The sequence below is a fragment of the Lynx canadensis genome, chromosome D1 (genome assembly GCF_007474595.2).
Source record: "Lynx canadensis isolate LIC74 chromosome D1, mLynCan4.pri.v2, whole genome shotgun sequence".
NCBI lineage: Eukaryota > Metazoa > Chordata > Mammalia > Carnivora > Felidae > Lynx > Lynx canadensis.
In genome coordinates this window covers 53,827,823-53,854,296 of record NC_044312.2, presented here as the reverse complement: position 1 = coordinate 53,854,296, position 26,474 = coordinate 53,827,823, and the positions used below count along the sequence as shown (strand labels likewise).

Below are 26,474 nucleotides of genomic sequence, written 5' to 3'. Positions count from 1 at the left end.
TCTGTGCTTTTCTCTGTACCCAGAGGAGCTGACTACATCACTGCCCCTCCTCCCTCCACCATACTCCCCTGCTTTCTGGCTTGTTTCTGTTTGGATTCAGTTAATGGTAGGCATTGGCAAGAGACTGGATGTTAAGAGGAGCCTTCCTTATTCCTGATCTACTTCAGTGCCACATTTCTAATAGCGGCTTCATCTGTCCATAATTTTTATGAGATAGCTACTTATTCACGGATATATGGCTTCCACTGGGCTTCAGTAACAACATCCTATTTCTGCCCTGCCTTGCCCTTAAGCCTCAGGGTTGGTCAAGGTTGTTCACTGTTTTTAATGCCTGAGTGCCTCACCATTCTTTCTTGGTTCTCTTATCCCTGCCTATACATCTATACCTCTACAACATTTCTTTATATGAAAGATATTTTTCCTGGGTATAGAAGTCTGGTTGTTTTTGTCCCCCTTTCAGCATTTCTGTCTTCTCGCTTGCATGGTTTCTGATGAGAAGTCTGCTGTAATTCTTATCTTTGTTCCTCTATATAAAATGCCTCCCCCTCCATCTGCTTTAAAGATTTTCTCTTTTTCTTTTGTATTTTGAATAGATGACTAAGATGTGTGTGTGTGTGTGTGTGTGTGTGTGTGTGTGTGAACTTTGCTTGGTGTTTTCTGAACTTTTTGGGTCTGTGGTTTGGTGTCCATAATTACATTACTTCTCCAAATATTTCTTGTGCCTTGCTCTTTTTCTCTTCTCCTAGAATTCTAATTATGGGTGGTCCCTGACTTACGATGTTTTGTTATGAATTTTTGACTTAATTTTTAAAAATTTTTTATTAACAAAAAAAATTTTTTTTTGAAGGAGAGAAACAGAGTGCGAGCTGGGGAAGGGCAGAGAGAGTGGGAGACACAGAATCTGAAGCAGGCTCCAGCTCCGAGATGTCAGGACAGAGCCCAACTGAGGGCTTGAACTCACAAGCTGTGAGATCATGACTTGAGCTGAAGTCGTACTCTTAACTGATTGAGACACTCTGAGCCCAACTGAGGGCTTGAACTCACAAGCTGTGAGATCATGACTTGAGCTGAAGTCAGACTCTTAACTGATTGAGACACTCAGGTGACCTGATTTTTTGACTTTATGATGGTTCAAAAGTGATATGAACTCCGGAGAAACTGTACTTCGAATTATGAATTTTGATCTTCTCCCAGTCTAGTGATGTGACACCCTCTTGTGATGCTGGGCAGCAGGGAGACACAGCTCCCAGTCAGTCACCTGAATCACGAGGGTAAACATCCCATAATTGACAACCATTCTGCACCCATACAGCCATTTCTGTTTTTCACTTTCAGTACAGTATGTAATAAATTACATGAGATACTCAACACTTCACTATAAAATAGGCTTTGTATTAGATGCTTTTGCCCAACTGGAGACTATTGGAAATGTTCTGAGCACATCTAAGGTAGGCTAGACTAAGCTATAATGTTTGGTAGGTTAGGTGTATTAAATTCATTGACTTAGAATATTTTCAACTTATGGTAAGGTCTGTCAGGATGTGATCCCACTGTAAGTCGAGGAAGATCTCTATATGTGTATTAGACAAGTTGATATTGCCTAGCTTTTGGATGTCTGGGTTCTGTATCTTTTATTTTTCACTATTTTTTTCTCTTTATATTTCAGTTTGGGTAGTTTCTATTGACCCATCTTCTTCCTTCAGCTGTCTCCATCTACTGATAAGCCCATTAAAGGCATTCTTCATCTCTGGAACTTGTTTTCATTTCTAGATGTTCATTTGATTTTTTTCTTACGGTTTCCACTTCTCTGCTGAAAATATCCATCTGATCTTTCATAGTGTTCACCCTTTCCATGAGATCTTTTAACGTTATGGTTATTTTAAATTCCCTGAAAGACAGCTTCAACATCTGTGTCATATCTAAGTGTGGTTCTGATGATTCCTTTGTCTCTTGGGAGTGTGTTGTGTTTTCTAGCCTTTTTGTATGTTCAGTTGAAAGTGTGACATCTTGTGTACTACAGTAGAAAATGAGGTAACAGGTTTTATGCCTGGAAATGAGTAGGAGCTTCCTTCTGCTAGGACTTTAGTGACGGGGTTTGAGTTAATTCAGTTAGGATTTGGGCTGGCTTTGAAGTTTGATGTTTCTCTGGTTGACCTTAGTAGGCTTTAAGTTCCTCTAGTGATACCTTGTGTTTAGGGAGCTAAACTAGTTTGTCAGACGACTTTTTTTCTCAGTGTCAACTCCATCTTAAGCGTTAGAACCCCTTTCTGTGCTGTGCCTCAGGGAGGGTCTCTTTCCAGCCCTTATCCCTCTCTTACCTCACTCATGGTACTATTCTGCTTTCCATTGTTGTGTTTAGCTTTTTAGCTAAACTATGGGGGTGGGTGGTGAGCATGAGAGTTCTCTCTCGTTCTGAGTAAGCCTCGGTCTTATGTAACCATGTGTCCCGAGTCTCAAAAATGTAGCTTCTTCAGTGAGTGCTACTGCCCCCCATCAGGCTGTAATTCTGGACCCATTGCCTATCCCCCTCCCCTCCTAACAGAAGTTAAAAATTTTTTTCTTCCCTTATTCAGCGGCAGTGGGTCTCTACCAGTGCCTAGGGATGACAGTGGTGGCTGCCTTTCTCTCCACAGATGAAGGCTTTTGTTCCATATGGGAAATAAAGTGGGTTGGGATGGGAACAGAAGGCAGGACCTCCCAAGTTTACCACAGTAGACACTTACATCTTTCTCTACTCTTTTCTTAGAGTTACCTGGTCAGGCTGTGGAGAGAAATCATGGAGAGGATGTGGACTCTCTCACCCATTGTCTGCAGCCTCTAAGGGCTTCAAGCTCTCTTGCCAGTTTACACTTAGCCTTCATGAATCTGCCAAACCACCCTAGCTGATCTCTTGTGACCAGTTGTGTTAACCCCAGGTAAGCTAGTGCTCACGTCTTGGCGTTCTCTTCAGGAATCTCTCTCCCTGGATTTGGTTAGGTGGTTGCCCTTGACCTTAGAGAAGTTTAAGAAAAACTCATGAATTTGCCATTTGCCTGGCTTATTCCTACTGTTAAGTTTGGGAATGATGTACTTTCTAGCTCTTATATCCTCCAGTGAAACCCTTAAGCCAAGTGTCATTACTTGAACCACTTGAATTCTATGTCCTGCTGGGCACACAGATAATGCTGGAGCTGGGATTTGATACTCTTATCGCTGCCGCCTATTTTTCCTCCCTTCTTTATTTCCCTTCCCTGTATTTACATTTCATTCATAAAATATTTACTGAGCACCTACTAGGTGGCAAGCCCTAAGCCTGATACAGAGACAAATTAGTATTTAGTGTGAGCATAACTATGACAGAAGCTGTCACAGGGCACCATGGGATACCAGAGCCACTTACCCCTGTTAAACTTAGGAAAGCTGGCTGCTCATACCCACCCAGCAAGCGAATTTTGGAACCTGCCTCGTGCTCATGAGGCCGTTCTCTTAGCCACTGAATGCCATCTGGCCAGGAGCCCAAGTCTGAAATTAATGATACCACACACTGGAGATGAGGATTGCATTACAGAGTTCTTTGAGGTTTTCTGCCAGCAGACCTGTAGGCTGATGAGAGGAAAGTAACCTTCATTCCCCAGAACTGTGAACTCCTAAGTCGACTTGCTCTGAAGTGTGTTGTGTTTATGATAGATGCATTATTTAATCTGTTGAAAGGATCAATAAAGCCAACTTAAAACTTGTTTCAGTAATAGCCTGTGCTACAGGCAAGCCTGGGCTGATTTTTTAAAAAAAATATTAGAGCATTTGGGTTGGAATCCACTAAACTGCCTCATGGAGCTAAAAGTAGAAAATTCACTAGAGCAATGGTGCATTGGCAAAATCTGTCAAAACGTGTGTTAAGAAACACCACAATAATGATAATACTGCATCTTACTTCTTGAGAGCTTCACGGTTTACAAGCATTTTTTACCTTTAGTGTTTGTTTAGTTTTTTTGATCCCCATAATGACCCTGAAATGGGGTAAGGGAGGCATGATTTCTGTCTGGTTGAAACCTAGGTCTGGAAACCAGTCAGCCAGCCCCTGAGTCACAGGGCTAATATTCAGTGAAAACAGGTATCTGGGACCTTTGCTTTGTTCACAGTCTGAGCTGAACCATTTTTTCATGACCCACTCTGCATGCCTTTTTTCAGCCCATTTTGGATATTCTTATGGACCTGACCCCTTCCTAGTTCTGCCTTGATCTCTCAGACTCCACCCTTGATTCTGCTCCCCTGCTATGAACTTTAATTCCCACCTACTTTCGTCACAACTTTTGTTTGCTCCCTTGACTAGTTTATTTGCAGCTGTTCCCGGGTAATACCTTTCATGCCTGAATAATATTTCTGCAATTACTGGTACATCCACTTGTATTGCTTGAAGTGACATCGTCGATGATGATGATGATGATGGTGGTGGTGGTGACAGCAGCAGCAGTTCTCAGTTGATTCCTTACGGTGAGTAAGACCCTGAGTTTTCCATATTTTATCTCATTGAAATTTTGAACCTCAGACTATCCCATGAAATAGTACTATTTTTATCCCTACCATACAGATAAGTCACAAAGAACTTAGGTGAACCTAGTCGGGGTGGATGAAAGAACATGGATTTGTGTTCTGGCTCTGCAATGTACTCCCTGTGTAATTTTAGACTGCTCCCTAATCTCTCTGTGTTCCTAATCCCTCAGTTTGTTCATTGGTAACAAAATGGCGGATGATTAATTTCTCTGGTCTGAGGTTGCTGGGAATATGAAGTTGAAAAAGATCCTGGCACACAGTGGGGATGTCAAGACAAGTTTCTCTCTTAATTTTAGGGCTTTTATCTTCAATTCACAGGGGATTCTTGGAAATTCCAAATGCCATTTTATAAAAAGTGATTATCCTACCTTTTTCTTCTTCATAAAACTGTGGTTATATATTCCATCAAGGGAGACAGGGAGCAGGGAATGGGATCCTTTCTGGTGGAGGTGTAGGAAATGGTTTTAGATTTCAGGGTTGGTGGAGATTAATGGTTGCAGTGATGTGTAAACATTCAGTTTGGGATCTGAAGGAGTGACCTTGGGAACTGAGTGCTCCCCTTTGCTCTGACAAAGAAACCCCTGTGTTGGCTAAATAATGTAGAAGAGATTTCCATTGGGCAATGGAGGGAAATTGAATTATTTAGTGTATTTCCCTTTCAATGAGTTAATCAAGATAATTGCTGTTTTCCTGGATCTTTGTCTTTCTTTGTAATTAACAAGGCCCGGGTTTGGAGACAGGAATTTAGCCAGTGAACTTTGTACAAATTGCTGTGACATTTTTTTGGGTGCAAATTGTACTGAAAAATCTATTACAAATCCTTTTCCTCTGGATTCCAGGACTGTGAGAAACTGATGCTTGAACAAGCTTGAGAAAAATTTACAGTTCAAGGATTTAAGTTCATTTGGGATTAACAAACTCAGCAGGGGACAGCAGGGCAGGGCTGAAAGCACAGGAGCTCTGGCATCAGACAGACCCCAGTTCTGCCACATTCTCACTGTCTAACAGAGAGCCTCTCTGAGCTTTAGTTTCTATTTCTATAAAACGGATACTATTGTTCATTTTCCAGAGCTGTTGTGAGGATTAAATGCAATAATGTGGTTCCTAGCCCATATCTGGTGCTACTTAGATTTTTTAAAGCTTCCGGCCACCAACCCCTGCCCCCCTCCGCCCCCAAGATCTCAGCCTTGTAGCAAAACGAGAAGGGACAAAATCCATTCATTAAAATAGCTCAAAGAGGAAGACCTCAGATACATATGTATTTGATTTGACTAGGATTGGAATAAGCCGAACTTCTGGTTTTCTGGCTACACCACTTAAGAAGTGCTACCCTGGAGGAGGGGAAGGGAAGTGAGCCCCTGGGGGTGGGTGGCACGACCATAACATATAGTGATGCAATAGCGCCACTCTGAGGGGGGAAGCAGTAAAATTATACCAAGAGACACAGGAGCAGATCAAAGAACAGTTTACAATCACTTTGGGCAGGGGCAAAGGGTTCTGGCCTCACTTTCTACATAATACGAATTGTGGCTGTTCCTTATTAAGGATCTCGACTCATAGAAAGGTTTCATTATGTTCGTATAACGGGCTTGAGAAGGGAGGCATGGAAAGCATTTGTTAAGTTCCACCCCACATGGTTAAAATGAAAACAAATATTTTTTTGAAACTTGACGATGTGAGCTTTGATTACGTGGAAAATTCATCTACATGGAACCGTTCTTTCTCCCATTGCCATTATTTCTGGACAGGAATCATATGAAGATGCTAGCGCTCTGCGGTTTTTATCTACATTACTTCCCTGTGCTATGCTGGGCAGGTATTTCCATTGTACAGATGCGGCAACTGAGGCCTAGAGGGATGCAAGCCCAACTCTTCTAATGTCAAAGTTCATGCCTTTTCCACTACATGGTGTTGCTTTCTAGGAGCAATCGTCTGGAATATGAACACGCAGAACATACTGTAGGCAATAATGGTTCGCATCCCAAATTCTGAGCGAAAACAAAATATATCCAAAAACTTTCATTCCATCGACTCACCTCTAATCGTACAATACATCTCATGAAACAAGATCATCAAGTGGCCTTGTTGTGATACTTACTCGTAAAATGTTGTCCATCCATTTTCATTGCTTTTGGTTGCCAGAAGGCCAGAGTTGCCATGGTAGGTCATCATGGCCAACTCATGTCCTTGCGTGGTCACACTCTTGAGTGCACTGTTGGTGCCCATGGTCACCCAGTACACCTGGCCATCTGGGACCACCAGCCAGAGGGGCATCCCGGTGGAGTCCCGGCGGACGTTCACCATGTTGCCGTTGTTGTCTGTGATGAGTGTGACATCGCCATCCCCAGTGTAGGTGAAGTTGTACAGGTAATCTCCTGTGGGTAGACTCTGCGTGTACAGATGCTTTCCACTGGTATCAAACAGGTAGAGCTCCTGGTCAATTGGTGAGGACAGCTCATACATGTTCTGGGTGTTGAGAAAAGGCTTGTTCTTCCTGATAAACCGAATTCGGATATTCCCCAGGTCAGCCACATAAAGTTCCCCGTCGGCACACACAGCCAAGGAAGATGGGGTATTCAGCTTTGCATCCTTGGCGTAGCCATCATCTCCAGAGAAACAGTCACAGTTGGCATCATTTTTACAATCACAGCCACTGGGGGCTCCAGCAACCAGCGAGATCTCTCCGCTAGTGGTGACCTGCCTGATGCGGTTGGTCTTCTTCTCATCGGTCTCAGCAATGTACAGGACCCCATTGTGTGAGACGGCCAAGGCCGTGGCAGACTCCAGGGTTGCGTGGATGGCCACCTTGCTCAGCAGGAAGTGGTCGATGCCGGGGACCTGGCAGTGCATGGGTCTCCCAGCGACAATGCGCACCTGGTGGTTTTCAGAGATTTGCAGGACCACGTTGTTGTCAAGGACGTAGAGAGAGTTGTCCATCGGGTTGATAGCTAAGTCTGTGGGCCACTCCAGGCGAACCTGACAATGGAGACACCGATACTCAGATGCCCGGCAAGGTGTTCACCACTTATCGTCCCACAGCCCATATAGCTTGTAATAATGTCCCAAGTGCCTTCACACGCAGTCCTGCCTGATCTCACAGTGGCTTGTCATCAACAATGGAGGTCAAACCCCCTGATCTGAGTGAAACCATATAAAAGCTGCCCCCAAGACACCTGATGGTCTCCATTAGACTCCCAAAATATGAAGAAGGGAATAAAAAGGAAAAAAAAAAAAAGAAACATAAAAAGTAAACAAGAGATAGACTTGGGAGCCAGATTCAGATCCTAGCCCCACCATTATGACCTTTGGCAAATTACTTTGCCTCTCTGAGCCTCAATATTCATTATCCGTAAAACAGGACTGACGATACCACAGAGTGCTTAACCTATCGTAAGTGCTCAAATAATGACAGCTAATGTTATGGAGGTGGGAGAAGAAGGCAGATAGAGTCTGGAGGCTGAAGCAGGAATTGTTCAGATATCTCAGACTCTACGTGAACTGTTGATATGATACCTGTACGAAAGACGATATTTCAACCCACTGAATTCATGGATTAACACGAATATCCAAATTCAGTTTATCAGGAAGAACAAGCCTTTCCTCAATATCCAGAACTGACATCGCCTGGGAGCTGGTCAGAAATGCAGAATGGCAGGTCTCACCAAACCTACTGAATCAGAATCTGCATTTAAATAAAATCCCCGGATAACTCATATGCACTCATGAAGTTTGTGAATCCCAGCTCTAGAAAATGGTTTCTCTACAAATCGAAACCACCATGAGATACCACCTCACACCTGTCAGAATGGCTCAAATTAACAATTCGGGCAACAACAGATGTTGGCAAGGATGTGGAGAAAAAGGATCTCTTTAGCACGTTGGTGGGAATGCAAACTGGTGCAGACACTCTGGAAAACAGTATAGAGGCTCCTCAAAAAATTAAAAACAGAACTACCCTACCCAGCAATTGAACTAATGGGTATTTACCCAAAGGATACAAAAATGCTGATTCGAAGGGGCACATGCACTCCAGTGTTTATAGCAGCACTATCGACAATAGCCAAAGTATAGAAAGAGCCCAGATGTGCATTGACTGACAAATGGATAAAGAAGATGTGGTATATATATTCAATGGACTATTACTTGGCGACCAAAAAAGAATGAAATCTTGCCATCTGCAACAACGTGGATGGAACTAGAGGGTATTATGCTAAGTGAAATAAGTGAGTCAAAGAAAGACAAATAGCGTATGACTTCACTCGTATGTGGATTTAAGAAACAAAACAGATGAACATAGGGGAAGGGAAACAAAAAAAAGGTAAAAACAGAGAGGGAGACAAACTGTAAGAGACTTTTATGTGCTCTCATAGAAAACAAACTGAGGGTTGCTGGTAGGGTGTTGGGGGGATGGGCTAAATGGGTGATGGGCATTAAGGAGGGCACTTGTTGGGATGAGCACTGGGTGTTACGTGTTAAGTGATAAATCACTAAATTCTATTCCTGAAACATTATTATTCTATATTAACTAATGTGGATTTAAATCTTAAAAAAGTGAAGAAAAAAATAAAGTTAAAAAAAAAAGAAAATGGTTTCTAGCACCCCAGAGAACAGGTCCTCCCAGAAGACATTAATGAAGGTGGCGATGGGAATGAGGGGTTCAGAGGTCCTGGGGCCCAGCCCGAGCCTCCTCTGAGCCGGGCTGGGAAGCTGGCAGGGACGATGGTGAGCTTGCAGGTAGGCATGCATGGGATGCAGTTGGCAGGGTCTGAGGTGAAGAATGCTGTGTTGGTGGAGGAGGAGGAGGTTGGATTGTGGAAACAGCACACCGGGAGGTAGGTGCTGGCACTACGGGAAGCCATTGGCCAGCTGTGTCCCCAAGAGGTCATCCAGACACACTGCACATGGGCTGGAAGCGTCTCCTCCATCCCAGTTGTCTACCGCACTCCTAGGAATTCACCACCTTTGGTTCCTGAGCCCCCTACAAACCCTCGACGCTCCGTCCAACGTGGGGCTTACTTAAATGCGCATGTTACTTTAGGTAAGAAATTTCTCTCCCAGGAATTTGCTCTTGCACCTTGTGAACAATGGTGCACACCACGGCAATGTTTAATGATGGTGAAAAACTGCAACCGACTCAAGTGCCCAACAAGAGGGAATTCACTAAATCAACGATGGTATTTAGTTCGCCCATGAGTTAGAATACTCTACGTAGCTCTTAAAAGTGATGTTATAGATGCATATTTAATGACATTGGAAAATGTTTGCTATGTATTAATTGAAAAGAATAGGCTACAGAATTGTAAGCACAGTGTGATCCCAATTGGGGGAAAATGTAACAATAAATTAGATTATAGATAGAGGGGAGAAGAAAAACCAAAATGTTAACGGTACTTGGATTAGGGGTAATTTTAACTTTCTTCTTTGTAATTTTTAACTTTTTACATTTTCTACAATGTCCATGTGGTAGTTTACTAACGCAGAAAGAAACCCCAGTAAATTATATACCTATGAGATGTGGCCACCTCCGTCTGACCCTTCTGCTCAGGGCCACCCTCGGGCCCTGCTTCCTCACTCCCAGCCTGGGCCCCTCTGCCTGCACAGAGCCAGGGAGCCTGAGGCAGGCCAGAGCCACTGGCCAGAGCCGCTGCCTTCACACTTCCCAGTACTCTCTGGAGCATAGCGTCACGGCAGCCCTTGGCTGCATCAGAACAGTTTACTGTAACGTGACAGGGGAGTTTTCAATTTCCTAAAACCCATTTCTTGTCAACACTGGCTGCTAAATATTTTATGCCTTCTGGTCCTCTGGCACCTTGGGGACCTGCTTGCTCAGACCTTTCTGCCAGTCATTATGATGAAAAGATGGCTCCCTGATGGGCGGGTGAGGAGGGGGAAGGGGGAGAGGAAAGAGGGGAAGGAAGGAAGGAAGAGCAAGCGCTTTTCTGTTCTCTCCTTCCTGCCCTGTGCACAGAGCACCTGGAAAAGAAGGAACAGGGCTCTGAGGGTCAGTCCTGGCTCTGTCACAGAGCCTGTGTGTTAGTTCTGGAGCAGACCAAATACACAAGCTTCTCTGATTTCCCTCCTGTTAGTGACAGGGGTGCTCAGGCTTAATGTCCCATTGCTAAAATGGAGAAACAAGACTTTAGAATTGCTGTGGTCCCTCCAGCTCCCACATTCTGTGGTCCTGAGAAGGGATAGAGCCCCCTCTCCTCTGTCCCCCAGAACACTCTGTGCCTTTATCAAAGCACTCTGAGATGACTGCCTTATTGCAGACTTATTTGTTCTCAAAAACAGGATTGCCAGATGAATGAATGACTACATGACTGGTCAACGGCACGGAGAGAGCGAGGGATTTGGGGCCATCACACCTCACCTCTTATCTCAGTTCTACAATTACTACAGGTGTGCGTTACTTAAACACTTTGAACTTCTTTCCTCATATGTAAATGGAGGTAATAAATATTACATAGAGTAATTGTGAGTATCAAGACAATGTACAAGGAATTGCTTTGTAAATTATAAAGGGAATGAATATTTACAGCCTATTACTAGCTGCCAGGCACTGTGCTAGGCAATTTATGTACAGGATTTCATTAAAAAATTCATTTCTACATCCCTGATGGAAACTAGCACAGGGCTCTGCATTTATAACTGCAATTCCCCGCCCCGCCGCCCCGAGCCTCAGTTCTCTTATCTGTAAAATGGGGTAGATAATATCACCTCTTGGGAATATTGTGACAGCTAGGTAAGAAAAAGGAAGTCCTACTCATCTCTGTATTCTCCTTTCTAACAGTGCCTGGCACATAAGAAGTTCTTCAGAAGTCATTTTGGACCCTACATATGGTCACACCCTGTAGCCTGCTGAGCTAGGAACTAATCCCCTCTTTTGATTGGCGGCAACATCTTCTGTTTCTTCTCTTCTCCATTCCTCCCTCTAGTTTCTCCTTGGGCCTGGGCTTATTTCCACCCAGGGGAGCTGGCCAAGTTCCTTGGTTCCCTGCTTTGCACTCTTGCCTCTGAGCTGTGTTCTTAGCTCTCTGGCTTACTCCCTGCTCCCCACGGGGCAGTAAAACAGCTCTGAGTGTTTGTACAGAGGAAGCTCTCAGAATGAAAGCCAGCACCCCCGCCCATATGTGTATATAAAAATATAAGCCGTGTCTGGAGAGTTTGGTAAAAAAAAAAAATTCCATGCTTAGATTCAGATGAGGGTAGCGGGGACCAGGGGCAAAGGGATTTCAGCCCAGGATTTCTGAAGCTAAGTGTGGGTTTTTCCCCCGTTCCACTACATGCCGGTTGTCCTCTGAGCTTTTGATTTGGCTGCTTGGTAGCACCTCTCACTAAAGTAAAACAACTTTCCAACGTGTGGATTGAAAATTTTCAGTGCCCTGTGCTGGCTGGTGCGGGGCCCGTTTTGAGAATTGAAAATACTCGCGTGCACATCCTCAGGCCGTAGCAGCTTCCTGACGGGTAATTCAAGCTTGCTCACAGACTGGAGAGGGAAATTCTCGAGCCAGCAAGGGGAAGCCTGCCAAATTGGAAAGACGAGTGGCAGAGAACAGATTCCATTCTGGAGCGGAACAATCACATTAGCCAGTGCAGAGGAAAACCACGCCAGCAACCGAAAGGGATGTGACGCGGGTCTTGGGACCGCCAGCACCAGCCTTGGGGCTCTGGGGACAGCGCTCCACAACACATGTCACTAACAGGGGGGCCTCCTGGCCTCTGTTGCACCCTGAGTACAGGGAGCAGGTGAACAGTCAGTGGAAAAGGGCCTGTGTGCAGCCTGCCCTACAAGGGGGTTTAAAAAGCTAAGTGTGGTTATTGCTGTCCCCACTCTACAATTTAATGTAACTCGTGCCTTCCTTTTTCCTGGGTTTTGCTAATGCTGGCAGCTCTGGCCAGGCCCTGCCGAAAGATCTAGCAATAAAGGACACTTTCCTTGCCAAGATGTTGCAGGACAAACTAAGGACATGCTGAACTGCCAGTCACTGGGTCTGCACTGGATTACTGGTGTTCACTGCTAAGGTCCAAACTGGCACGGCATGGGAAGGTCGTTCCCTAACTGGCCCCAAATAACACTCCAGTTTCAACTCCTGTTTCTTCATTCCAAGAACCTTATGCTCAAGCATTCAATCTTCCAATGGTCCTTGAATATACCGGGCCCATGAACATCTTTGTACCTTTGCACATGCTGTTCCCTTTGTGTGAAATGTCTCCATTCTTCCTGGCCATCCAGAAACCCCTATTAAACCTTCAAAACCTGGCACAAATTGCACTTCCTTTGTGGACGTGGGCACCAGAACTTCTGTTGATTGACCACCTTTCAAGTGCCAAGCGGTGCCAGGAGCCTAGTATGCACTGTTCGTGTTTTCTCGAAGCAATCCTGCCAGGCTGAAGTCAGCTATTTCCATTTTTAAAATATAAAAAAAAAGAGGTTCAAAGGACTTCAGGAATTTGTCCAAAGTCACTCAGTTAGTGAGCAGCAAAGCTTGGAGTCAATCAGCCAATCAATTAATTAATCACCAAATACTGGTTGTACTCCTACTGTATACAAGGTACTCTGGTTAGAGCAGAGGAAAAGATGAACAGAATTCCTGTCCTCATGTCATTTACAGTGGAGAAAGAGAAAAGACAATGTACAAGTACCTGTGTTTCCAAAGAGGGGACTCACAGGCAGCTATGGATTTAAATTCACAGCATTTGACTCTCTGCTGCCTTTGAAGCTTCCTTGGGCAGATTTCTTCACTGTCCACGGGGATCCCTCTGACGACCACCTGTCATCCCTCTGGTGAACTCCCAGAGCACCAAGCTTCGCCCTACTCATCTTTGTGTCCTTAGTGCTTCCCCAGGCCCAGCCCCAAGAATGTGCTCTTCAAAGGCTAGTGCAGCATAAAGATGGGGGGCCAGCGGGAGAGCTGGGTACTGGTGAGAGGATGAGCGTGCAGCCCCAGGGCTCTAGCAGGCAGCGTTCTCCCCTTACCTGAGAAATGTCCATGACGGAGTCACAGCTGAGGGGCCGGGCTGAGGTAAGATCATTGGAGCCCAGCAGGGTGGAGATGACCCCATTCTGATCAATGCGTCTGATCATGGTGCCATCCACGAAGTAAATCAGCCCAGACTTGTCCACCGTGATGCCTGGGAAAGAGAAGCCAAAACCAGCGTTAGAGGTGGTAACAACCTACGCGCAGATGGAGCCTTGTGGGCTGATTAAGAACCTCCCCTCTGTGATTTGATTGCATCCTCCCCACAGGATTCATTCCCCATCTAAAGGCCGGAAGACAGATGCCCAGAGGCTTAGGGTGACTTATTCAAAGCAGGGATTAGAACCCGAGTCTCCAGGGCTCTGGTCCCTCCACCTTACTGCTGAGATTTTTACCTATCAGCTTAGGTAGTCACCAAAACTGGACTCCTACTTCTGGGGGTGTGTCAAGCACTGGACGTAGCAGTGAGGAGAACACTTTTCAGTGTCAAAGCTGTGAGTTAAGTTAACCTAACTTCTGAAGCCTTGTAATTCTCGCAATTAAATCCATCCCCATTTTGGTAACAATTTTTCTTTTCTTCCAAGAGAATCATCCTTCATGTTTTTCTATTCTTAGTTTATGGTCATTGGTAATTATAGATGTATACAGCCTGAACATGAATCCTTTGGGTTTGTGTAGAGAATATGGGTGAGATAAATGTTTAAAAAAGGCACGTGGAAGAGAGCAGTCTGAATTCACCATTCACTTTCTCCATGACCAGCTGTGTGGCCTTGGGCAAGTCACTGGATATCTCTGCGTTTGGATTCTCAGCTCTTAAATAAAGGGATTGTTTTAAATTTGTACTTCTCACTCCCGGCTGTGTTTGTGAATCATCTGGAAGCCTTCTATCATGTATCCCACAGGTAGTTGGTTCAGAACATCTCAAGTGGAGCCTGAATATGTGTCTGTATTTTTGACAAGCACCTTGGGTGATCATGATATGAAACAAAGTTTCAGAACCATGCTAGTAAATCAGTACTTCTTAACCAGTGATGTGTATCAGAATCATTCTGAAGTGTTTATCCGCCCCCCCCCCCCCCCAACACATCCCTGCTTGGCCTCACTCCTAGAAATACTCATTCTGGGCGTGGCCGAGACTGATATGTTTTATTGTGGGTGAGACTGATTTCCACCCTGGGTGCAACATCCCGAGTTTAGAAATAGCCCTACCAAACTGAGAACTGCTCAGGGGTGCTAGGGGGCGACACATGACCCCCAGGAGCACATGGTCTAGATGGGGAGGTTGGGGATGAGCCAGCACCAGGCGGAGTGCCCCAGGGAAAGACATGATGAAGGAAAGGCGATTCTGGTCAGTTTTGCTCTGCTCAGTCTTCTTTGGGCAATGAAATGAAAGAAGGGGTTGGAGAAAGGTTCACAGAGGTAGAGACGCTTGCCAGAGAAAGCTTTCCAGTTGTATAACCTTGGCCATGGCATTTCACTAAGTCCAGCTTCCTCATCCACAGAATGGGGATAATAACATCTGATGTGTAACAGTTAGCCCTCAATAATTATTAGCGACTATAATTATGAGAATTTGACCAGCACTTTGTGAAGACCCTTTGCTCGGGGTCTGCGTGTCCGTGACTGGGGCGGTTTCAGACACCCAAGGGGCTCTGAGTGATGAAGTCCCCTGGAGTGGTGTTCTTTCCACCCCCTCCTTAAGGCTGCTCAGGGCTGGGGAGCGATTTCACACAGAGGACAAGGCAGCCTTCAGGCAGGGAAGCAAGCCTTTCCTCCTCCCTGCCTAGAATGTAAATTAATTACATTCTTTAAGTAGCAGGACAGGAGTTTTCTTGTCTGCCTGGCTATGCTCTGTCTTTCTCTTCCATCTGCTAGGACTGATGAGTGCTCCACGAACAATCAGGATTCTTGTTTGCAAAGTTGGCTGCACAGGCTAATAGAAGCGACCTGCCCCCTGATTAATTACTTCAGTTTTTCTCCTTTTGTTGTGCTAAATAGATGGACATCTTTTCTCCTCCCTGCTGCGAAGTGTCTGCATATTGTGGCACCCTTGTCATTTCTATCTGGGTTAATTACAGGCTTTTGGGCAATTTCACTGCTACTACATCTGTGTGCATGCATGCGTGTGTCTGTGTGTGCGGGGGTGGGAGGAGGGCGGGTGGAGAACACATATGTGTGTGAAGCAGCTGAGAAAGACCTGGAGAGAATAACACTTTCAAAAAAAGCTTTTAATTTGAAGAGAATAGAATGTTGCAACTGCACGTGGTGTCGGGGCGGGGGGGGGGGTCATTTAGCCCAATCCGCTCATTTACCAATGGGAAAAGTGAGGCCCAAAGGAGGAGGTCAGAGGGCAGGGAACAGTAGGACCGAATCATAACGCAGGATCCCTAAGTGTAAGCCTGTTCTTTCTGTTGCAGGCTACTTGCTCAGTGTTAGGAAGTCATAATTAGGAGGACATCATAGTTAGGACCATGGATGTCACAATACTTACCCCACAGTTACTACCTGACCAATCAGGTATCTAATAGAGGTTATATAATATTATATATGATGTGGTGTGATAACATAAGGTAATGTAATACAACAACTATAATAGGAGTCACTATGAGAATGTTTATCAGGTATCTGGAACCAATGAACCAAGCATTTTCATTCCTGATAATATTTAATCTGTACTGCAACTGTACAGTATATCTCTATTTCATAGGTGAGGAAAATGTGGCTCAGAGAGGTTAAGCAACTCACCTAAACTCACACAGCTATTAGGTGGCAATGTCTGAATTTGAATACAGAACTGCCTGATTTCACTAGACAATAATGCTTTGACTTAAAAGTGCATGTACCAGCTGCATTTTACCAACCACTTTTCACAGATGTTAATTCACTCACTAGGGGTACATCTGGGTCTAGGAGAGGCCTGAAACCTGGTACCATTTGCTAATACAATCACATAGGACATTTTTGTGGTATAGCATATGAAATATACTTATTACAACCCTCAAAACAAACCTAGGAGGTGGACACCGAAGGTAGTGTTACCCCAATTTTATTGAGGGGGATGCTGAGGCTTAGACACTAGAGGTCACCCAGCTTTATGGCCAGCACACAATGGATGCTTTGCTGATGAATGTCGACAATGATGGCTTCTCCTCCAAAAAGCCTTCCCTGTCTTCTAGGCACAAGGGGCCTCTCTCGGCTTTTATTTAAGTCCCTTGCACAGTTCTGTCTCCTGGCTTGCCAGGGAGCATTTCTTCCTCTCTCCTACATCAGTGATTCACGCTCAAGTCTTATTTATTCTGCTACATTAAAATTATCTATGCAACCACAGCATACCGCACACTCAGTAAATACTTGCTGAACAAGTGAGTGGAAAAATTGTGATTGTGGGTATTAAGAGGTCTTTTTGAAGGACTCAAAATTGAAACTTACAGCTAACCTGTCTTACAGCATGTGACCATCTACAAAGATGATACACTGCAATGTTCTTATAAAACAGTAACGTGAGAGAGAGCATAAATGTCCAACAGTAGGGGGCTGATAAGTGATGAGACATCCATTCTATGGAATACTATAGAGCCATAAAAATGAGTACAAAGAAGATGGGTAACATGGAGAAATGTTCATGATATACCATCTAGGGGAAAAAAAGTAGGTTACCAAAACAGTTTAATGTGGCCTCATCTTGTTTTTGGTGAGCACACAAACACATGCATGCAAACACATGGAAAAAAGACTAGAAGGAAAGGCAGGAAATGTTACCTGGGAATATCTCTGAGCAGGTGGAATTACGACAATTTTAACTTTTCTCTGCAGACATCTTGGTATTTTCCAAAATGTTTTCACAACGATAAACATGTATTTCTTTTGAAAAATGGAGTGGGCATTAAACCTGAATTTTGCTATCAAAGGGTGTGAATTTACAATTTTTTCTAATTCCAAGCCTCACTGTGGTATCAGACTCACAACTCCTGGGAAGTTAACTATTAGGACCTCAATCAACATTACTGCTTGTACTTAAAAAGCAAGGCCTTACTCACCCCTGGGGTTGGTCAGTGTGGCTTCGGTGGCCTTGCCACCATCCCCACAGCGAGTGTCATCAAAAGGGAGGCACTGGTCACCTGTTCCTGCGACCACCTCGGAGTTCTTGACAAGGTCCTTCACCACCACGGTGGACTTGATCTTAAAGACCCTCCGGCTGTTGGTGTCTGAGAGGAAAACAGCCCCGCTCATGGGGTCTGTGGTCAGGTAGTATTTGTGCGCTGGGCTGTGACTGGAAAATAAGGACACAGCAGCTGGTGAGTACTTTCTTTCTTCCTATCAGCTAACCAGAGATGTACAACTAGACTTCATGCAAAAAGTCATATGGCGATGGTGTCCCTCTTTTGGGTTATTGTTCCCTAATTTTTCTGACCCCAGTGGTTGGCTTAGCTATCCCTCTTACCTAACTAATAACACAAAAAGCTCTTGCCAATGACTGTGATGTCCAGCCAGAGCTATGTCCATATTAGGTACTTAATACATGTTTTCTTAAAAGGATTATCAATGAGGCTTACCACAGGTGGCTTGTAAATCCAAGCCAGAAACAAGAGAGGGCCTGACTTGAAAAAAACACCTCAAGAGTTTAAAACACAAGATCTTCTCCTGCAAGTTTTTATAGCAGCCCTACTGCCTCCTCGGGACTGACTGATAAGTCCCTGGCCAGATCTGACTCCCAGTTGGTGGCAATATAGTCTTCTGTCTATCCTCACATTATACTTATCAGGGGCCCAGCAGTCTTCCTTCTGCAGTCAGATGTAATGAATTGCAGGATTAGTTTATAATTTGCAGCAACACCCAAGGAAAAATAAATAAACCAAGAGAGTAGTTCTGATGATAGTTCCATATCTGGAAATCAGTCATCATGACAAGGCTGTGCCAACAGAGGAAAGCAAAGGCAGACCACGGTTGTCTGGAGGGTTGCAGAGACAAGGTGCTACCCCTCGGCACATGGCAGGAAAGAGGCACAAGCTTAGGAATCAGATAGGTCTGGGTTTCACGTCTGGCTCTGTCATTTCCAGGTTCTGAAACCTGGGCAAGTTACCTGGCCTTCTGGGCCTTAAGTTTTCTTCCTCTGCAAAATGGGGTATTAACAGCCACCCTGTCGGTATGCCGAGAAAATTATATAAAATCGTATGTGAAAGATATTTAGCGTAGTGCATGGCACATGACAGATACTCAATAATTGTGACTGTTCTTTTAATTCCTAGTCATTATGTTTGGTTTTGCAGCTGGAGAGGAAGACAGACTAGGTATTCCTTATTAAGCCTGAATTTTCCTATCACATGGTACAGCTTTATAATTTCTTTCAGGTCTAGGCCAAATTTGGAGCTGGAATCTTAACTCCTGGAAACTAATTTTCAGTTCCTGTGCATGGCTTCATTATTCCAGGCCTATGCTGCATTGGAGCTGGAATCTTAACTCCTGGAAACTAATTTTCAGTTCCTGTGCATGGCCTCGTTACTCCAGGTCTAGGCCAAATTGGAGCTGGAATCCTGGAAACGAATTTCCAGTTCCTGTGCGTGGCCAGCCTCAAACTGCATCTTAACACTGGTATCCCCTTCCAAGTCTCCAGAATGTCTTCCAATTCAAGGGAATCTCCCTCTGTTCAGGTTGGATGGCCCGGCACGGGCCATTTCCACTGGATGGTGGGATGTAAACCGTGCTGGGGATTCAGAGGGCAGACTGAGCAGTGTCTACAGCACCAGCAAAGTAGGCGCGCTGTCAATCCTTCAAGATGCAAGTAAGACAATCAGAAGAGTCTAGAAGGAAGCTATTTTATGTTTCATTGGGCATGTAGGTTTTGTTTTTTTTTTTTTTTTTAATTTTTTTTTTTCCAACGTTTTTATTTATTTTTGGGACAGAGAGAGACAGAGCATGAACGGGGGAGGGGCAGAGAGAGAGGGGGGTTTTGGGTTTTTTTGAAAAACAAAATTTTATTTCACAGATTGGTGTTTTTTGAATTACATATGAAGACTGGGGCAGCATAATCGTTTCAGTGTCAAGGTCCCTAAAGGTTTTAATCTGGCCCCAACTGTCTGTCATCATAACCATCCCTTGCTTTGGGTGTTATCTTGGGGACTGGCTGCTTCTTAACAGGGCCAGGTTCCCAGACCTAAGAATTCCCTGTTGGTTTTCTCTCCCTGAATTAGACTAAGGTGACGTGATTTTCTCCAACTGTCCTTCCTCTCTAGCTCTAACATGGTTGTCCCATCACATCATCCTTTTCAAATAAAAGGCAGGTCTCTCCGACTGCAGCCTGGGTCCTCTCCAGGCCATTCTTCCTTGTTGTAACCCAGACATTGTCACATCACCCCAGTGCCCTCTCTTCCAGGGCGCCCCATGTTTTATAGGCTGATTTCAGACTCCCCAGCCTAGCAACACTCTCTGCAGCTGCCTCGTATCCCCCAGTACGCCCTGCAGTCCATCAGGGACATCTGGTCCCCCACACACACCTCCGCACCTCCCTATAACTGCTGTTCCCACTCTGTGCAGTGTCCTGTCCCCTTCCCTTTCCAGCCTGCTAAACTCCTACTCATTCTTCAGGTATCAGCTCAGTGGCACCTTTTCTGGCAAAACCTTCCCTAACCCGTGTGTGTGGAGAGTCATATCTGCTCATAACTGGGTTACAGGACACTTCACATAATGCCGTGGTATTTATTTATGTGGCTGTCTCCCAGATCTGACAGTCAGTCCTTGAAGGGAAGAGATGGGATTTTATTCATTTTTGTATTTCTAATGTTCAACTTGATGCCTTCTAGGGCATAGCTGTCACTTGCTTTAAATGGATGGTATCTCCATTTTGAGTTTATTTAAATACCATTTTCACTCAAATTACTTGGGTGTTTCTTTTCCTTCTCTTTTGAGGGAAATGGATAACAGGATAGATGTGCTGTTTATGTTGAAATGTCCCTTGTGACTTACCCTCTAATGCAGCACAGATTTGATCTTCCCAGATGACACTGATTCTGGCTAAATAAATGCAGTGACCTTAGATCCCAGTCTGCAATGTGGGGCAGCCTGGATCTCTCTGCTTCCCTGATGACAGCTGCGAGGTGGGGCGGTGAGTGGGGAGGGGTGGGGGGACGGGGAATCATTTCATTTCTTTGTGCATCACTCATGATAAACCGGTGCTATCTACCTTGGCAGAAAATGTGTCCCTGCGGGAATGTGGTGGGGGCCCTGTCCACTTAGATTAGCCCCCTGAGTTTCCGGCTCATGTCTTCCTGCAGTGACCCAGAGAAGTGCCACTCATGTACAGTTTCTCAGCTCAGTGAATTCCAGAAGAAGGTGGCACCAGCAGGATTGTCCCAGGGAGTCTGTAAGAGCCGTGGCCCATCTTCTCTGTTCAAGGACATATTTGAGGTCTGGCAGTCGGGTTAGTGTAGGGGAAAGAACGCTAGCTTTGAATTTAGAAGATGTAGGTTCTCACTGGAGCAAGTCCCCTAAATCGCTCAAACTGTAGGTCTCTCGGCTGTCAAATGATTAAGTCTCTGCTCTGCGTTGCTCACAGGCTTGTCATCAGGATCAAATGAAATTATACATCTCAACAGCCCTTTCTGGTTGGAAGAGCACTTGGACAGTCTTCAGCGCCCTCCTTCCTCATGCCACCTGCACAGGGAGCAGCACCTGGGCCCCCATCGGGGGCAGGGCCACCGTTTGGTGGAACACAGCTTGGAGAGATGACTGTCACTGGTACGAAGGCATCCGCTACCACCTCTGGGTGTGTGTTCCATCCCAGACACCATCCTTGTGCTCTGCACGCACAGCCTGACGTTCCTCACAACTGCCATGTAAGGCAGGTGCTTTTTTTTTTTTTTAGTATTTCAGAAACCTAAGACCACCAGAGGTGCAGTGCCTTGACCAGAGCTAGAGACTGCTAGGTGGCAGGATGGGTTTCTGACTCCAATCTTCTTGACCTAAAGGCTGTGTTCTTCCTATTTCCCCACACTGCCTCTCCAAGCCTAGGAAGCACCATTGCCCTTACTCACTGGGGAGCATCTGATCACGTCCATGTCCTGAGATCCAGTTCCAGCATCATTTCATCTGAAATGCCATTCCTGGATCCCCAGACCCCCAGACCCCAGACCTCCCCTGGAGAACTGGCCACTTGCTTCGTCGTGTCACCAGACCCTTAGCAAATATACTTTTCCTACCTGTAGGACCTTAAGACACTGTTCTGCTTAGTTGTCTGTCTCCTCAATGACATCTCGAACTCTTCAAGGGCAGGGACCAGTTTCGAGTCCCTGCTGCTTGGCCCTGGGCTGGTGCAGAGTAAGTGCTCCAGAAAAGCCCACAAATTTATGCGCCGGTGAATGAATGGCTATCCATCTTGCTGGGAGCATACAGGGGAAATAATAATGCTATGGATCTTACAGTGATGGTTCTCAAACATGGTTACACAGCACATTCACCAGGAAAGCCTAAGAAAGAAAAACCTCATCCACAATATCTGAAGAGCCTGGGCATCTGTCCCTTTAAGATCTCTCCAGGCGACTCTGAGGCACAGCCAGATTTGGAAACTGAGGCCTTAGAGGCATGCTCTTCAAATTTTAATATGCAGATGAATTACCTGGAGATTGTATTAAAATGCAGACTCCAGTTCAGGAGTTCTGAGGTGTGGCCTGAGAGCATATGTTTCTAATAAGTTCTCAGAGGATACCAGTGTGGTCTGTCTGCTTGCTTTGAGCAGCAAGGCCTTTGAATACTCTCAAAACCATGGAAGGTGGCCTACAGCTGAAAGCCCCGGGATCAGCTCTGCAGCAGGGACCATGTCTGAGTCAGTTCTGATTCCTGGTATCTTGAGCCGGGCTGGTCACAGAGAAGGGTCACAGCTCTGTTTCCTGAGTCCGCTGTGGGACCCACATTCTTTTCTACTTCCACAAACGTGAGCTTGGCACTTCTGGAAGCTACGTACACACTTGGATGCTATAAGAGTACCATTCCGGACATTCATGAACTGAAATCAAGCCTCACACTATCCTCTTTCTGGATGGTGTGGGACTTTCCTGATAGGAGCTGGGAGTCCAGGGACTAGAGGCAATCTATCCCCTGCTTCTTAGTGAGAATTCTCCCTTTGTCTCAGAGTAACTAGCATCCTCTGACCACATTTGGTGGCAGCCCTGGTAGAACTTGATTTACTGGCTTTTAGAACCAGGGGGGAGAGCCACAAAGACAGAGGTTCAAATACTAGTTCTACCACCCACTTAGTAGGTGACCTTGGGCAAATCACTTCATTACTCTGAGCCTTAGTTTCTTCATCTAAGAAATGGGGATAATCACAACTACATTAAAGGGCTATTCTGAGGACAAAATTGTATAAAGAATATAAATTTCTGAGCATAGTGCCAGTTCCATTAAGAAATAAAAATGCCCAGGGGCGCCCGGGTGGCTCAGTTGGTTAAGCTCTGACTTCGGCTCAGGTCATGATCACACAGTGAGTTTGAGCCCCGCATCGGGCTCTGTGCTGACAGCTCGGAGCCTGGAGCCTGCTTTGGATTCTGTGTCTCCCTCTCTATTTGTTCCTCTGCCCCCTCTCTCTTTCAAAAATAAAGATTAAATAAACATTTTAAAAAAGAAATAAAAATGCCCAATAAATGGCAGCTGGTCACCTGGAGAAACCTTCAGAGTATTTATGTTACTGCATAATGGAAAAGCCAAGTATGTCAGACTTAATATTGTCCTGCCCAACCTACTTCCTGGGGGAAGTTAGGGCTTTCTGTTGGAGTTAACTTAATACGTTGATGGAGATTGATGAAGACCTGAGTTCAAATGTGCCCCTGAAAAAGGCATCAAGCATCCTCCATCACCTTGGGGAAGAGATCCAGGAGGAAATGAGGATCCTCGTTCCCTGAAAGGGTCCACAGAAGAAGATGCCCAAAGGATTAGGGGTCCCTGCGCGGTGGGCTGGTATGGAGGCTGAACAGCCAGAGGCATGCAAGGCTGCCCTGGGGAGCATGTGTGCAGGCTACCATTCCTGGGAACAGCTGAGACAGTAAATGCTCATGGACAGAGAGGATAAAATTTTAGAATTTTTAATCCACTTCTGACATTTATGAATGGGGACGCCAAGGCCTAGAGAGGGGAAGGGATTTACCAATATCCAGGTGCCAGTTAAAATCAGAGCTCAGACTTAGGTGTTTTCATTCCAGATTTTCTTTAAGAAACCAGAGAAGGCAGAAACAAATTCCTTTTTTCCTTCCACTTGGTTTTACTTTAGAAATAGTTTTTGGCACCTGAGAAAACGATGAATTGAGGGAGGGCAGGAAACTGGCTTTGAAATCATGCCATGGATGTACCAAAAGATCACTAAACATCAGGCACCAAAACCACAGCTCTCACAGTTCACAGATGACGAGACTGGAGGCCAGAAAAGCGGGATGCCCAACCCAAAGCCACACAAGTGCACAACAAAGCTGGACAAGAACCCTGACCTACTAATTCTTCCCAGCTCGGTCCCCTGTAACCCCGCTGCGTCCCAGGCAGTTACCGCCACTCACTGAAGGTCTCAACGTGAAATGCTAGGTTTTCACCCAAGATCTTCGTATTAAATGTACTTCTATGTTTTCTCTAAAACTGAACCTGAAGGCATGTATCGATGTATAGTTCAGTATCAGCCATACAAAGCTCACTACTTTTAGATTTCCGTTTCAGGAAAAAGTATTCTCCCCTCTGAGAAGTGAGCACATTTTCCCATTTCTGAGAAAGCAAACCATGAGAATAGTTATGTTTCCCTGTTTGCTCTGGCTGTCAGGAAGTCCAGGGTCTAATCTGACATACAATCACACATATGTGTTTCCTCTTGTTTCCTTTTGTTACCAACTTCTATTTAATTTACTTTAAGACATGTATCTTTGATTGTAAGAGGACTGAATTCCTTTTTGGGAAAGTTGACACCATCATCATCATATAATTGTTATGATGATGATGATGATGATAATAATAATAATAATAATAATACTAGCAATAATAATAGCAGCCATGTCTGGAGCTCCCCTCTGTGCCTGGCACAATGCTAGATACTTTACAAGTATCCTCTGTAACCCTTAAAATGGCTTCCAAGAGAGATTTTGTTGACCTCAAGTCAAAAAGTAAAGCTCAGAAAGATGAGGTGATTTTTTTTTTCAAGGTCAGACAATGGGCGGGCGGGGAGGGGGCGGGTTTCAATTTTCTCATCTGTAGATTAGATGTGCCATGAGCACCTACTTCACAGGGTGCTTTGGGGATGAACGGCTATAGCCCATGTAAATCCATGAACCTTCTTTCTGCCTCACGCTAAATGCTCTGTCCATGTTATTATTATCTTAAAATAATATATACGATTGTTACATTAATACCATATCTAATTACATAGATACGGATATGATCATTATTGGATTTGGGGTCTGCCTCTTTCCGCCAGCCTAAGATTTTCTTTTATTCCCACTCAGCACCCAGCCCACGCGCCACTTTGGTATGAGCCACCTGTGGGTAACTGAAAGCTACCTTGGTAGCCGCCCCAGCTCCATTTGCCCACGGCTTTTTCAAGTCACCCAGATGTGTGTGAGGCAGGGGACTCTGAAGTGACTGTTCCCCAGGAGTCAGAAGAGTGCCCCAAAGGCAGTGGTGCTGATGGGCAGACATTTCTCTTGGTGTCTCTGATGAGGTGGCTCCCTTCTGCCTGCTGAGCCTCACTGTGAGCCTACACGACAAATCCACTCTGTGATAAAGCTCGTATTCGATGAACCACCTATCTGGGTGGTTCATATGGCCTAAACATTCCTCCCCACTCTTCCCTTGCTGGCAAACTTTCTGGTGGGGTCACCTAGCATCCTAGCCACCAAAGCCAAGGCACCTGCAATGCCCACAGAAGTGCAAATCTGAAACCTGTCTTTGTCCAACTTCTTCACCTGATCGAGATGTTCTCAAGACGTCCCATTGTGACCATGAAAGCCATTCAACACAGTTAGGAGGTTGTCCTCATTTACTCCAAGGATAAACGGACTGGTGTTCAAATTACTATGCCAAGGTTAAAATTGTTTCCCCTATTATTTCAGTCTGTCATGTCCACAGATTACCCAAGTAACTGCTACACTTTGCTAGAGATTAGAGGAGTTCGGGCTCCCGCCTCCCACCCCCACCATTATTAATGACTTCCTCTCATTGTAACTGATTACCTCCAATCAGTTCCAATCACACAGGATCCATTTGCTAGTGAGCCATCTGAATTTGACACGTGCAGCTTACCACACAACATGCAACAAGGCAGAGGAGAGACAGGAAATTCTCCACTGGTTGGCTTACCTATGTCTGAAATCTTTATTTCTGACAGAAGACAGGAGAGCAGGGAATAGAAGAAAGAATGAGGTGTTAGCAGCGGGGTTAGAAGCATTATTAGCAGCCTGAGAACTTGACAGCAATGGTACTGTACAATACTATAATAAATAAAGACTTAGCAGCTATGACACTGATTTATTTTATATTGGATATTACTTGTCAGTGAGCTCACTTACAAGCAGCTACATATCACAGAAGAGGCATGGCTTCACCTGCACCACTACTGCTGACTTCGGGGAAGGGGATGAGCCTGACACACGCGGCTGCTCTCACCAGAGCTAAGACAGGGGCTGCAGCAGCGGCTTCCCCCCCCGTACAGGGACACGCTCCCCGAGACACGCATGTTCACTGCTGTGCCTCTGTTGGTGTGCACGCTGCCCTACAGAGGGTATTCAAAACTTGCATAGCCCATCATGATCCTCCTCATGACAGAATACAGAACTGGAGACATACCATAATTAGAAGGGCAGGGGGCGGGGGGGGGGGGACAGAGGGACAGGCCGGGAAGAAAATACATTAAGATTGACAACATACTGATACATGTATTTTTCTTTCCAAATTTCATTTACTCCTCCCTTCCCTACTTATTTGTCTTCCACGATCTCCCCTCAAAGG

The 26,474-nt window shown here is 45.1% G+C and overlaps 1 protein-coding gene across 1 annotated transcript in view; it reads right to left on the bottom strand.

Annotated features, from left to right (window-relative positions):
* Window positions 1–26,474, bottom strand: part of TENM4 (teneurin transmembrane protein 4) — a 219,023-nt gene that overhangs the window by 27,811 nt on the left and 164,738 nt on the right. The window contains 4 exon segments of the mRNA XM_030332936.1: window positions 6,629–7,506; window positions 13,508–13,662; window positions 17,546–17,778; window positions 25,827–25,847. Coding sequence (XP_030188796.1) covers window positions 6,629–7,506; window positions 13,508–13,662; window positions 17,546–17,778; window positions 25,827–25,847 — 1,287 coding nt within the window.